Genomic DNA, 15,548 nt, shown 5'->3' on the forward strand with positions numbered 1-15,548 from the left:
TTCTTTTTATGTCAGAATTACTTCAAATAACACTTCGTAAAATATTAATAATATCAAAGTTTTTTTTACATTCCTAATTAAATATAAATTTTCTTAATGCTTCAATAAAGATTTTATAATATTATAACAAAGAAAACGCATACAGTAGAATTGTGTTTAATAATATTTATGAACTAAAAAAGACAAAATTACTCAAGGAAATTCACACTCCAATGCGGGGAAAAACGTGTTAATGATAGTTATTATACCTGATGTTTCAGCGATGATTCAAGATGCGCAAGTAATATTTAAAATCTGCTTCGGAATAAAGAGTGTCAATCTTATTTTTTCGTTTCAAACATTCTTGATAAAATCAAAATTTTTGCAGATTTATGTTAATTATATTCTACGACAAAATTATACATCTATGTTATGTTTCGTTTACTTTAAGCACAGGTCTCTTTCAATCATCGCCTATCGAGTTACACGATAATTTAATGATTTAAGATATGAACTCTATATTATCGATGCGAGAAAAAAATCGATATGAGGTATTAATATGTTGATGACGACAATTAAAATGCTGCTTAAGTATCGACAAGATCACAAATTTTATTAAATTCTTACATGCTCACAATTCGTGCAATAATATATTACATAAGAATGCATAAAAGACACGTCAAGTCCATTAAACGCATACACACACACATATTATATATATAATAACGATAACGCGTGATAATAAACGATAATTCTGGGAAATCGCTGAACAAATGACACGCGCAGCGTAAAAAATGATTATCAATAATTACGTATTAATTGCGACAATCGCGTAAGAATTCGCGTATTCGAACAAACAACATATGCATCATGATTGATTCTCTCTGGTGGCAGCCCTCTCTCTATCTCTCTTTAGTTTCCTTTCTTCGCTGCTCTCTCCCTCTCTCTTTCTCTTCCTTTTTCTCTTTTTTTTTCTCTCTTCATCTTTGCGATTCTCTCTTCCGTTTTCCTCGTTCATACTCTCGCGCGGAACAAGTCCGACGAGTTTTTATCCCCGTTGTTTCCGACACTCCAGAGACGCCTGCCATCGTGAGAATAAAGACAAAAAGAGGAGATGCTGCCGGTACCAATCAAATAACAGCAAACGCTGTTATTCCCCGATTTTGTAAAAATGCATGAGGGCGTAAGCACGCTCAGTTAGATCGTCGAGTATTACCCTTACGAGTAACACAGTTGAGATCGCATTTGTCTCTTGGGATCTCTAATTAACACGAGTTTTCTTGGTCCAAATCAATATTAGATAAAGCAGAAAGCAAAAAGATATTGCATAAAACAAAAAAATAAGAAATAAACGAATAAATCGCATAAAGTTATTTCGGGATTTTGAATTTAATTGATCACATTTGCAATAAAAACTTTTATAATATCTTTATTATTATATATCTCATTGGCACGTTTCATGTAAATCACAGATCCAGAGGAGGCAATCTACACGCAGTTAATTATACATAATTTAAGTACGCTTATAAATATAAAGAGAGTATTAAGTTAAGATCTTTTTTAGGTGCCTAAGTATATGTTTACGCGAGCGTTACTTCTATAGTAACTTACGATAATTCCTCCGCGTAAACGGGATTCTGTAGTAAAGCTCGCGTAAACGTAATATATGGTATTAATCGTACTATGTGTATTAAAATAATTCCGACCGTAGAATGTCTCGGATGAGTATAAAAGTGATTTAATCTGAGGCAGATATGTCATTATTAATCAATTAAAGAAAAACCTGTAGATTTTCATATCTAGCCAAAGAGCCTTATTTTGTCTTAAATTCTAATGTCATAATTTCAATCTTACGCATACACACACATTTCGTCACATCGAGCGAAACAATGTTCGATCTGCCTCCAACGCAATTTGCGATACAAATACAAATAAATTCTTACACGTTTTCTAATAAATGCTCAAGACTGTTTATCCATTTTCAAATAATTTCAATTTTGAGGAAAGCTGCAATTTCTAACAATCATATACGTTCAAATTTATAACTCGTGATTATAAACTTAAACGTACTTATCGGCAGTTTTGTGATACACACACTGATTGTGAGAAAAAAATCCATGTTTAAATGATCGGACAATCGTTCGAAAATTAACAAACGGGTAATTCGATAACTTTCAATCGAAATTATAAAAAGCCGATCAAGGCCAAAATAATGTCCGATTAATGATATCCAATTATCAATGATATCTGAATATCATATCGGACATTATCATTGATCAGACATTATTTTGGCCTCGATCGGCTTTTTATAATTCCGAATGAAAGTTATCGAATTACCCGTTTGTTAATTTTCGAACGATTGTCCGATTATTTATTTCTCTTGTCAGTGCAGTTTTATGAAAAAAAGATTTTCCTGAAGTTTCTAAAAATTTAGCTAAATACAGATCTGAAAATAATTTGTCGCATTATCAAAATAATTATAGAAAACTCAAACCGATTGCTAAAATGTCAAAATTTTTTACAACATTATTATCATACTTCAGCGACTTACTCTAAATATTTTGATGGTGCAACAAAATTATTTTTGGATCTATATCTAGCCAAATTTTTAGATACTTTAGCAAAACCGTTCTTTACGTGTATACGTACTTTTAATGTTTTAATAATTAATTTTATAATCCTCGTAAAGTTAGGCAATATCATATTCGTACCAATTACGTTTTGTTTGTGGAACATCAAAAATGTAAAATCGGAGTATTACATCGCTCCTATGGCCGAGAAGACCTCTTCGAGTATCTTCTCGTCGAACGCCTTCGTCGTATCACAATGTTTAACTGAAGATCAGCATGTCCCTGATGTCGGTTGAGGCCGACGCTTGGCTCGACGCCGAACTCTTCGATCCTAATTCACCACCGTAAGATCCTGAAGACGCGCTGCTGGACGCGTCGGCTTTCGCAGATCCCGATCCATTAGTAGAAGCCGACGATTTGCTGCTTGCTGATGCCGATCCACCGCCAGACGCGATTGCGTTGGAGGACGCCTGAGCGCTGGCGTTTGAGCCTGCGGGATAGCGAATCATTTAATTACGACCAGTCCCGACGCCACAGCCTCCGCCATGGACAACGCCGACGCCTTGGCCTCGGGGCTTAGGTCTGTGGAAAAGGGAACACGAAAAAGCTCTGTTACGATCACTCGTCCGATGGACATACAAACACATATGAATGTGGAGCTTTTGATCGGATTTCCCATCGGGATGCTGCGTGAGTTTTTTATCATTTTTCCAGCCAATGACGTTCGTGACTAATAGATGAAGGTGCTGGGAACGTGCGTGATAATGAGATACCTGATGTTCTGCGACTTGGGGATTGATTTGCGATGACGGTGAACGACTGGTTTTCGTCAGTTCGGTCATTAATTGACAGTGATATAAGACTGAATAATTTTTCATCTCTTGTATAATACGCGAGATGAATTACGCGCTGGAGATTGTTAGAGGAAAGACGCATCGTTTTGTTCGTCGACGCATTTGTTCGACGATCATCTGAACGATGAATATTTACATATAATAGAATGTTACGTGTCAAAGATAAACATCGACAAGGCATTACATAATGATGGTAACAATTAAAGGAAGTCGTGCTTATTACTAATAAAGTAGTGACTATTTTAGCTGCCAGTTTTAAATACTACGCGCTATGCAACGGCACAAATTAACAAATTTCCCGAATTTGGAGATTTACATGCGTTTGATACGTAAATTTTTTCATACAGGACATCACACACAACACATATATAAATCTTTACGTATAAACGTAAAACACATATATACCTCCTCCGACAGATCCGCCGAGTCCACCTTGACCACCATGTCCATCGGCATGTCCCGTTCCTTTAACGCCGTCTCCGTATCCACCGAGGACACCACCGGAACCTCCAGCGTTAGCATTGGCATTACTATTGGCATTGGAAGAACCTCCAGCATGTCCGCTGGGAATGTTTGCACCACCGGTTCCATACGCACCGCCACCTTGACCGTAAGAGCTTCCGCCGTATCCCCCGTGACCTCCAGATCCTGCAAGAACGGGTCCATGTCCGCCGGATCCTCCCAAGTTATCGCCGGCGGCTCCAGCATTAGCGTTGGCGTTGGCGTTGGCTGCAGCATTGGCATCGGAAGAACCTCCAGTATGTCCGCTGGGAATGTTTGCACCACCGGTTTCATATCCACCGCCACCTTGACCGTAAGAGACTCCGCCGTATCCCCCGTGACCTCCAGATCCTGTAACAACGGGTCCATGTCCGCCGAATCCTCCTAAACTACCACCGGCAGCTCCAGCGTTAGCGTTGGCGCCAGCGTTGGCGACGGAAGAACCTCCAGCATGTGGAGCGGGAATGACTGTACCACCGGTTCCATATCCACCACCACCTTGACCGAAAGAGCCTCCTCCGTATTCCCCGTGACCTCCAGATCCTGCGACAACGGGTCCATGTCCGCCGGATCCTCCGAAGCTACCGCCGGCGGCTCCGGCATTAGTATTGGCATTGGAATTAGCACCAGACGAACCACCGACTTGTCCACCATAACCTGCACCGGTTCCGTGACCACTAGGAACTCCCGAAGATCCGCCTATGGGTCTATATCCGTCAGAACCAACTAATATAGGAGTTTGCTTGATCGGTCCGTATCCTCCTCCAACACCACCGGCTCCAGCGCCCGCTCCAGCGCCGGCGTTGGCATTGGCGTTGGCGTTGGCGATAGCGCCAGCATTACCTCCGAGCGAACCTGGAAATCCTACTCCGGCTGATTGTCCGGGGTAAGTGGTAGGAATGCCTTTGGGTTTCTCGCTCAAAATATCCGAACTTCCCAGTTGATAGTTCACTCCTTCTCCTCCGCCATGGGATACGCCGCCATTGAAAAACGGATTATTCACGCCTATCGGTTTTTCTCCGATGACACCAGCTTCCGCGTTTGCGTTGGCAGCAGTATTGCCATTGGAAAACCCGACGGGATTTAAGAAGGGATTGTTAGCGCCGATCGGATGACTGTCCTGCCCTGATGATTGTACTGGATAGATTGAACCACCTTGTTGTTGATATTCTTGTTGTTGATGCCCATGTTGTTGATGCCCATGTTGTTGGTACCCTTGTTGTTGGTACCCTTGTTGTTGGTACCCTTGTTGTTGGTACCCTTGTTGTTGATATCCTTGTTGTTGATAACCACCGTGTCCCCCCAGGACACCTTCGCTGTTTCCGCCTGCACCAGCCTGAGCATCAGCATTGGCGTTAGCATTTGATCCCGCGCCGCCTAAGAATGGATTGCCTTTATAGGGATGAGTTCCTTGAACGCTGCCACTTCCGTAGCCATCAGCTGTAAAGAAATATTTAAAATATATTAGTTTTCTCTTATCATATTTGTATAACATTACATATAACACATGAAGATCGATACATGAAAACATGCTATATACAAGTATGAAGATTAAAATAACACGCGTGATACAAAAATCACGAGGTTTATGCTCTCAGTCTCAGTCACGCTTAACATCAGATTCTTCGTTCCGTGTATCTTCTATTTAGAGTGCGTGTCATGATGGAGGAAAACAGCGAAAGTGCATTATTAGGCAGCGTCCTTGTTTCTTGTCGTCGTTACAGAAATATTTAATTAAAGAACATCTTAAAAACTGAGATTTTTAACCTTCAACTCGAGTATAACACACAAAACACACACACACACACACAACACGGAAAATGTTTTTCGTTTACACATATTCTTGAACACATATAACTTCCGTCCAACGTAAAGCATAAGATGTTTTGATCGGCGAAGCGAGGAGTACATGAAACGATGTGCACGTTAATTATGTAAATTAGCTGTACACAAAGAAACTGATTATTCACGAGTATTTTGAGTGGCCCTTAGCCAATTCGAATTTCATTACCATTTAATTACCAACATTGTACACCCATACAATAAGACATATACAAAGAGTAGCACAGAGGTAGTTAAATGACGTATTAATAACGTCTTAATGAAATCTCTTACGTCAATAATACGTCATTAAGACATCTTTAAACGTCATCCTGCTACCTAGGACGATTATGACATAGATTCTATGAAGAATTGCGTAAAGACAGTGCAGAAAAATGGAGCTGCCTTCAGTTAGTGCATAGAAGTCGATGACGACACGATGACTTTCAAGTGCGCTCGATCATGAAGTATCACCTGGACTAGGCCCCGCCGGTTCCTCGACGATGATAATCTCGACGGGCTGTTGTTTCGCTTTGCCGTAATTTGGACGACGGTGGTGATGGTGGTAATGGGGCAGACTCGGACGATGATACGGCGGGTATTGCGGAGTTTCCTCGACAACGACAATCACATCTTCCTTACCTGCTCCATGTGGCTGGTAGGGTACCGGATGGATTACAGACGACGGGGATGGTCGAGCGAGTGGCAGCGTGTTTACGGGAATGACTTCTATTCTATCTACTTCTCCGCCAGGATACTTGTCGGGAATCACGCCGCCACTAGACAGGACGTTTGCACCAGCGTTCGCGTTAGTATTACCGATGTTCTGGGGCAGGGAAGGATAATATGAGGGACCAATCGGCTGCACTCCGCCACTGCCGATGACATTGGCATTTGCATTCGCGTTCGCGTTAGCGTTAGCGTTAGCACCGGACTGAGAGCCACCGTAACTTCCGTAATTCGTCGGTTGATGGACTGGATGAGAATCGCCAGGGTAATAACCGCTGGTCCCGCCATTATTGCCGTAATACTCCCCGGGAATTCCCGAGGAACCTACGTTAAAAGCGCATCATTTGTTAACGTGTTGATGATAATGATAAAAATGATAATAATAAAAGTAAAAATTTAAACGCATATTTGAATAAAAAATACCATTGTTAGAAATAGTTCTAGATAATTAAAAAAATGGAGTTATCACAGTAACTTATACAGCATAAAGAAAAGTCGGAATTTTGTCAAGATATCTCAAGATGCTAAAAAATCATAATATCTCCAAGATATCTCATATGTAATAGCATAGAATATCCGGATAATATTTTTAAGGTGTAATACTTATATTATATAAGGAACAAATATTTTAAGACTTTTATTATTGTTACTTCTCAATCGGTCTAACATCCTGTTTAAACTGCACGCTTTAAAGGAAGTTCAAAACTCTAGAAACATGTCTTTATTTGTGTACATACGCGACAGCATACCTTGTACGTTACTAGTGGCAGACGCTTGCGCGTTTGCGTTTGCATTCGAACCGCCGTATCCTCCGTATCCGCCAGCTTGAGCATCCGCTTTCGCAAAAGCGGAAGCCAAGCCGCCGCCGCCGCCGCCACCGCCGCCGCCGCTGTTCGCCGTCGCCGACGACGAGGCCGAGGAGAATCCACCGCCGACCCCAACAGGCCCGAAATTCAAATTTCCTCCTAACGACTGGGCATTAGCCTGGGCATTAGCATTGCTACCGCCTTTAGGCTTCAAGAGTCCTAACGGGTCCAACAAACTGCCGACCCTGCCGACGTTGCCAGCGACCAAATCGCGTATTACGCCTTTACAAATAAATTAAGAAGATTATCCAAAGTGACGTTGTATGATAACGTTATTTACGACTTTTTTCTGCACATTCCGTGATATTTTCTCTTTTATCGATTAATTCCACTAAAAACTTATTATCTTGTCTGAATATTTAATAGAAAAACAAATAAGGTACTTTTTCTTTGCCAGTGAGTAATACAATTAAACAACTCCTTTGCTTCGACCAAACTGGCAGTATTTATTAATTTATACAGCACTAGCAATTTGGTCGAAGCAAAGAAGTTGTTTAATTTTATACAAAAAGTCAATAGTTATTTTAATTCTTTTTAATTTCGCAGAAAAAAGCCAGAAGTTATTTCGGTGTGACATAATTCTCTCAAATCAGACATTAGGTCATCATTATATAAATATCTAGAATCTGGCCATAACATTCCTCTTAAATCTTAAGTTGTGCAAAAGGAAAAAAAAGATTTAAAACTCACCAGGCTTTGCAGAAGAGTCCTTAATCGAAAGCAGCACCACTACCGGCACCAAACACCTAAACAACCTCATGATGAAATTTTCACTTCCGAAATGATTAAAAAAATTTCGTTATTTGTCTATCACGCACGTATCTCTCCTTGTTTTTATCTGTCTCGCCGATGGTCGGAGAGTCAAGAGCGACTGAAGCTCCCGCACGAGGACAACATCTTATATACGACACACGCGTGGATTTTACGTCGGACAATAATTGACCCCTCTCTCTCTTTCTCTCTCGTATCGCGTTCTCCGGCATATGATTCCATTTAGAGGATTCCCTGCAATATTTCATTTCTACGAAATTGACATTGATCCCGAGAAACATTACATTTTAGAGCAGTATACTTTTTTGTGCTAAAAACTTTACGCAAACAATGCAGTTATAACATTGGATATAAACGTTACATCGAATACCGATAATTTTGAAAATGATTGATGAAAGCTGATCGAACGACAACAATTTTGCCGCTTGATTGTGATTTGTAGAGTCGGTTATCAAGGTCTACTCATTTCGGTGAAGTATTCATTTATTTTCGCTCCCGGGTCATTCTTTTCCGTTTATTGAAGGATGCAGTAAATATGAACAATCCAATAAAAAGTGATGTGTTTTTACGATTTTATGTTAGCTTTAGTTGTAAATAATAAAACTTCGGAAAAAATATAAAAGAAGGACTAGGGGAAAAAGAGAAAAAAAGGGAGAGAAAAGCAATATAGTAAAAGAAGTTGTTAGATTTATTTACCAGTTCTTTTCTTAATTTTTTAACGCGTGTGAACAAATAAATCAATTTTCTTTTGCAACCCATTTCGAAGTTTTTTATTTAGAGAAATAATTGCAAATATTTGTATTGAGCGGAAATATTATTTCCGATAATAAAATAAAGACACACTAACTACTCCCGGCTCTTGCATAAGCAATAAATTTAATACCTAAGAAAAATATTGATTCCCAAACAGTCTTAGCGATGTGACGAAGTCATTTGCAATTTAAGCAGTCAAGATGACATATCTCGCAAGCATGTGTATGGAGATTTCACTGAATTCTGTCTCCTCTTTATACCGATGACTATACGACAATCAATAATCGTATAGCTAAAGAATTGAAGATATATATTTTTCACAAATTTAAGCGGAATGTAAAATGACAATAAACGGCATTCAAGTTTCTATAATTTATCTTATAAAGACATTTTAATTATTTTGTTAATTAAATAAAAAAATTAACACTTATTGGTGTACTTTATTTTAAATTTAATATAATAATATCTTTTTTACAAATTATTATTTATCGTGTTGATCTTTCTAAAAGAGAAATATTTTGTAAGTGTAGCAAAAGAGAATTCGAGAAAAAAATTTGGCTTATTAATACAGACAAGCAATGACTAAACGTTACAAAAAAAACAATCTATCTTTTCTCTGTCTTTTATTAACATAAATAATTACAACCAACCTACGTAGATATATATCCGAGTAAGCGTTGTCCATAAATTCAAATCGTATAAGCGCGATGTGATCGTAAGTAACCGAGAAAAATTGATAGAGAATTGACAATATCAATAATTAATATTAATAACTTTTTTACATCTCATATTACTCGCTAAATATTCGTAAAAAGTCAAATTTAATAATAATTATTAGAATAACTATATGAGAAGGGGATATAAAAAGTAATATATGCAGGGGAAAACCAATGAATACACATGGAAATAACGGGCTAATATTTTGAAATAATAGAAATAAAAATTGCAGTCCTCGAAATACTCTCTTTTGCAGTGACAAATTTTATGACTATAGCAATGAAGATCTGTATTAGGTCAAGGAAAGAATATAATAAGATAAAAAAAAAGATTAATTAAGTTCAAGTTTTTCTAAATTCAATATATTTGTACGTATGTAATTATATCGGTATACTTTATGCAGAGTTTATCAAAAATATGTTATCAAGATTTTTATACCTAAATTAAATTAAAGACAAATTTTATTACAGTTAAAAAAGTAACAAAGAAATATACTAAAAATCGCAAAAATATAAATAAAAATATTTATAATGAGTTTTATGTTAATTAAACTTGGCTGGTATCATTTTTTAACATTAATCTCGAAGAAATAAATTTTTGAAATTGCTTCGTAGAGATAATATTTCATTGATAATTTCGAAAAATTATTAAAGGATATTATTTTTTAGTGAGTACATTATGGTGAAGTAATTATGTCTGCGGTCAAGCAATAGTCGGTATCAAGCAATAGTCAATTTAACCAGTCACAAACACGAAGCTATTTCGTAAATTCTTCCTTAAGCTTCTTGCGAAACCTGTATCGTTCCGGTTCTTCAAGGTCAGGTTCAATGACTGGCCATCGATGAATTAACTGCTTGCAGAAATCCGGCAACGCCTAAAAAATCGTAAAACTTAATTGTAAAAATGACTTGTAATATCGATAATAGTTAAGTATATCCGATTTAGTTGTATATTAGAAGATGCAAATATATTCGTTATATCTATCAAATTTTGTTGTATATACATACTTTGTTTAAACTGATTCTATAATTGCAAATTGAAATCATTAATGCTAATTTTGTGGGAAGATAAAGAGATAGAAACATACTTTCTTTTTTTATAGTGTTCAATTATCGCTTGTCTGTATTCGTGAATCAAATCTTCATATAATATGTATATGCAAATCTAAATAAAATTTGAAATAAGGAGGGAAGAGAGAGGAAGCAGAATTGGAAACGGAGAGGGAAAATGATAGAATAATAAGTTAAGACGTTTAAATAAAAGAATCTGGCCCAAGTTAAATACAGGAAAGAATTAGAAAAGCAAACATAGCAATGAGAGGTGTATAATGGAGAATTGGGAAGAAAAGATTTGAAAAAAATTGGAAAATAAGAATATGGATGTTTGACATTTAGACGATAATGAAAGATATGATATGGGAGATATGGGGTTGGAACAATTGGGAGAAAATGGAAAGTATCCACAAAAATTTTTTAACCCTCCGAGAACACACCTATTTTTTCATTCACGGAGAACACTCTGGGTCAATCTGACCCTACCACACACCTTGATCGTCACCATTTTAAATTGACGAGTGCGATCAGCTTGAAAAAATTTCCAGATGTACTTGGAACATTGTTAAATCAATTGATATAAATAAAAAGTGCTGTTAGAATTATTTACACATTTAAAAAAATTTTAAAAGAAATTATTTAAAAAAATTTCTTTTTAATTTTTTTAAATTTGTAAATAATTCCAACGGCACTTTTTATTTATATCAATTAATTTAACAATGTTCCAAGTACATCTGGAAATTTTTTTAAGCTGATCACACTCGTCAATTTAAAATGATGGACGATCAAAGTGTGTATAGGATCAGATTGACCCATGAATGTACTTTAAAAAAAAAACATAATTTACGAAAAAAAATTTTATTTTTTTTATTTTTAATATTTTTGGCTAAAAATTTTTCTGGCAAAAAAACAGGGTCAAATTGACTCTATGTGTTCTCGGAAAGTTAAATAGATAGTATGAGCTGATTATATATAGATGACACTTGAAAATATCATAAAGAAAGAATTTAAGGAAAAAAATTTAAGATTACAAGTTTAAAAAAAACATGGAGATACAAAGAGAAAGTAGAAAGTAAGGAAAATGGATTAGCGAGATCATACTGAGAGAAGATAGAGGAAACAGCTAGAAGAGCAAAGAACTTATCGAAGTAAGAAAAAAACAGAATTACAGTAATGAGTAATGAGAAAAAAAGAAATGGATGTGATAAGGAGAAAACTACAGGAATGCATTAAGGTGAAATGGACGAAGGTAGAATAGAAAGAAAATTAAAAAAGGAAATAAAAGGAAAAAAGATAGTAGAGGATAAGAAAATCGAAGTGCAACAAATGGTACAAAAGAAATATAGACAATGGAATTATCGAAGTATTTGACAAAAGAATGAAAAAAGGAAAGATGAGCAAAGATAGCAAGGCTGGGGAATAGAGTCAAACAGTCAAAATATTAAGAAAAGGAAGGAAACAAAAATGCAAACTGTATGGTTGGAGAGTTGAGACGTGGCAGTATGCATTAAAGGAATATATCGAGTGGACAGACATAGAAATTTAAGAGTAGCTTCCATAGAGATATTACGAAAGGAAGCAGAGGAGACAGAACAAAAGGGAGAGAGAAAGTAGAGCAAAAAAGAAAAAGCAACAAGACGGACAATAATAAAACAAAATAACATAAAATGTGATATGAATATGACATTGATAAGTTCATAATGTAAAAAAATAGGTATTTATAATATGTTACTTGTATAATATTTAACATAGAAAAACAGAAGTTATTGTAAAGGTCTCTGCACAATGAAAAATATAAGGAACAAGGAACAGATATTAGCGATTAGGACTAAAGAATCAGAAATAAAGTTGAATGCACGATGAAAAATACAGGCAACAGAAATAGGGAATAACACATAGATTTTTAACTTATCGAAAGCCGTGTATTAATGCTACACCAGCTTTATTTCTTATTTCTAATCGCTAATATCTGTTCCTTGTTCCTTATATTTTTCATTGTTCGGGGGCCTCAACTCTTCGGGGAGTCAATAAAGACACCTGACTAACTAATAAAATTTAAAATATATAAATAAATATAAAATATAAATATAAATTACACTGTATAATGTGTGTAAATAATGTTAGCACTTAAAACATAGTAACTGTAGTTCCTGAAGAAAGAGAATAAACAAAACAATAAGCGTGTGAATTTTCCTTTAATGTAGTGAATCCGTTATCAAGTAACATACGTAACTCTTTTACATAATTAATTCAGATTCCCCTATTAAAAATAGGGAATCCGTTGATCGTGAATTTAAAACAGCGTTACTCAGAGTTGGTTGAATAATCAAACGGAGCTCGATTTCGTTCCACGTATATTCGTAAGCGGCCGGAAAATAAATAATTATCTTTGATGATAATACGGTCGGCCTCGTCGCTAATCATAAATACAGATATTCGTATACATGAACGCTTGATCTTCACTTTGCAATAGTAGTTCGTTATTTCCATTTACGTCATTATAATGACGGATGATAAGCACGTGAACAAGCTACTTGATTCTCGAGTATAAATGTTTATCTTCAGCTAATGACTTTCTAATCTTTAATTCAAGTTGTAATTCCATGTCAATTGGTCCACGAGGATTCACCGTGCATGTCAATAATCGGGGAATCCCCATGATGTGGCCAAGGCAAGCTTGTGTCATAAAATAAAAATGGCATCTTCATCTTAAAATTATTTATTTTATCCATAAATGTAATATAAGAAATGTTTCTACATATATTTGGTTATATTATTGTAAATTACGTATTATATCTAAAAAAAGACTTATGAAAAGTGTGTAAATTTTGCGATAAATTAGTTTTTACGACGTCTCTCAAGCCAGTTGTTAAATATAAATTTTTATAAAACATATATATGTCAATTAATTTAAATCTTATTTATCAGTTTTTATATTTTATTGTAAAAATTACCTGGTAGAAATTTGTGCAGTTTGACCGAACACCCAAGCAGTTACTATCTAGTATTACTGACTAAGATTTTTCTTGATATACAAAAATATTGCATATAGCCACTGGGCAAAATTAGTTAAAGCAAGAGATGAAGTTATAAATGTCAAAGTTACAATTGTCAAAGGTTGGAAGTGACGAATGAGAAAGATACACACGTAAATAAGAGATATGTGAGTAACAAAAAATGTTATTACTATATTTGTTTTATTTATTTTACTTATGTTATTAATAGTATATTAGTTTTATTTCTTAAAATTATTCAGATTATTCTGATAATATAAATAAAAGAATTAAATAGAGAGATAAAAGAAATAAAAGAAGCTTTGATACAGAGTCTAATGAAGACTTTAATAAAATATAGAAGATACAAAAATGGATAGTGTCATATAGAATACCTCATTTACACAATGATAAATTATTAAAAATATTAAAATACAGATATGTGTGTATATGATTACATTGTCCTTTTACTGTATGCTAAGTAACTGCTAAGTAACTGAATTCAGAATTTGTACGTCTTTTCTGTGCAGTAATTACGCGAAAAGCATTACATCTTGATTGGAATCCTATAAACAGTTTTCTGTTCAGTTACTAGAAAAAGTCAGTATAACTGCCCAATAACAAATCAAAAACTGCATTAAAATAAGCATATTATTTATTCTTAAATAATAACTTTTTTAACAACAAACATTTCTACTAGAAATCATATAATGACAATTATTTTTATTATAGAGATCAGATAACAAAGAGAAATTTTTAGAAATTTAATTTCTTAGAAAGAAATTTCTTAATTAGTAATTTAATTAATAACTTGACACTAAGAAAGATATATGATGTAAAAAGGCAATGATTCAATCGAAGTCGTGAAAAGAATGAATCAAGATCGAATGAATCAAAATAGAGAATGCCAATATTACAGAATAAAGTCACACGGTGAATGCAAAGCCCACGGAAAGTCGTCGAGTATTTTTAATGATTCACATGTTACGGTGCAGCTCACAATCAGCCGAGCAACAAAATTTGGTCAGGAAAACCCAACCGTTTGTCTTACGTGCTATAACTGCGGTACGATACACGACGAACAATGACGTAATTCATGTATTTCCGTGGGCAGCGGACTATTAATCATACATTGTTTAGAATGGAATTGTTACTGTCATCGGCATTTACAGAGATAATGTATGGCGTATTGTACATTACATAAATATTTCAATAAAAATACTAATTAATTTATAAAATTATTGAAATTATTATATTACATAAATTATTGTAAATACGTGAATTCTGCACGAGGGGGGAGGGGGAAAGAACGGTTTTGCTAAAATCTAAAAATTTAGCTATAAGATACAGATCTGAAAATAATTTTGTTGCACCGTCAAAATAATTATAGTAGGCCGCTAAAGTATAATGAATCATCATTGATGATAAAGCTGTAAAAAATTTTGACATTTTAGCAATCAGTTTGAGTGTTCTACATAATTATTTTGATGTTCCAAAATAATTTTTGAATCTGTATCTAGCTAAATTTTTAGATACTTTAGCAAAACCGTTCTTTCTGTGTACTATACGAAATAAGTGCACATTTTCGAGGATGTAATTCCAACAAGGTCGCGGCGCACCTAATAATCGGCGACAATGTAATTTTGCTTCTTTAATTATTAATTATTGTTAACCCTCTGCATACGTTTTTTTTTTCTGCATCCTCAGAATGTATACGTGGGTCTATCACGTTCGACACTATTTTTCCTACCTTTAAAATATTTTTAAAAAGCTGAAAAAAAAATGAAACATCTGTCTATATTGTAGTAGACGATTTTATAGTCATTTTGATAAACATTGTTCGTTTAATATTTTCTGGCAAATTTACAAGTTTTACAGTTAGGAGCAGATCATCATTTAGGCTCGGATGCCGTATTCTAGACATACGTATACAGACGGAGGA

The 15,548-nt window shown here is 35.2% G+C and overlaps 1 protein-coding gene across 3 annotated transcripts; it reads right to left on the minus strand.

The window, feature by feature from the left end:
- Positions 1 to 571: 571 nt before the first annotated feature.
- Positions 572 to 8,197, minus strand: LOC139819880 (uncharacterized). 3 transcript variants are annotated; one of them, XM_071789636.1, is made up of 5 exons: positions 8,011 to 8,196; positions 7,204 to 7,542; positions 6,200 to 6,778; positions 3,809 to 5,344; positions 572 to 3,039 (listed from the first exon to the last, which is right to left on the minus strand). In XM_071789636.1, the coding sequence occupies exons 1-5, from the start codon at positions 8,078 to 8,080 to the stop codon at positions 2,810 to 2,812; spliced, it is 2,754 nt and encodes a 917-aa protein (XP_071645737.1). In that variant the 5' UTR covers positions 8,081 to 8,196; the 3' UTR covers positions 572 to 2,809. The 3 variants fall into 3 exon arrangements, with proteins under 3 accessions (XP_071645737.1, XP_071645739.1, XP_071645738.1); XM_071789637.1 differs by having other exon boundaries at positions 2,991 to 3,131; positions 8,011 to 8,197; XM_071789638.1 differs by lacking the exon at positions 6,200 to 6,778.
- Positions 8,198 to 15,548: the final 7,351 nt, after the last annotated feature.

Source organism: Temnothorax longispinosus, chromosome 10, assembly GCF_030848805.1.
Source record: "Temnothorax longispinosus isolate EJ_2023e chromosome 10, Tlon_JGU_v1, whole genome shotgun sequence".
NCBI lineage: Eukaryota > Metazoa > Arthropoda > Insecta > Hymenoptera > Formicidae > Temnothorax > Temnothorax longispinosus.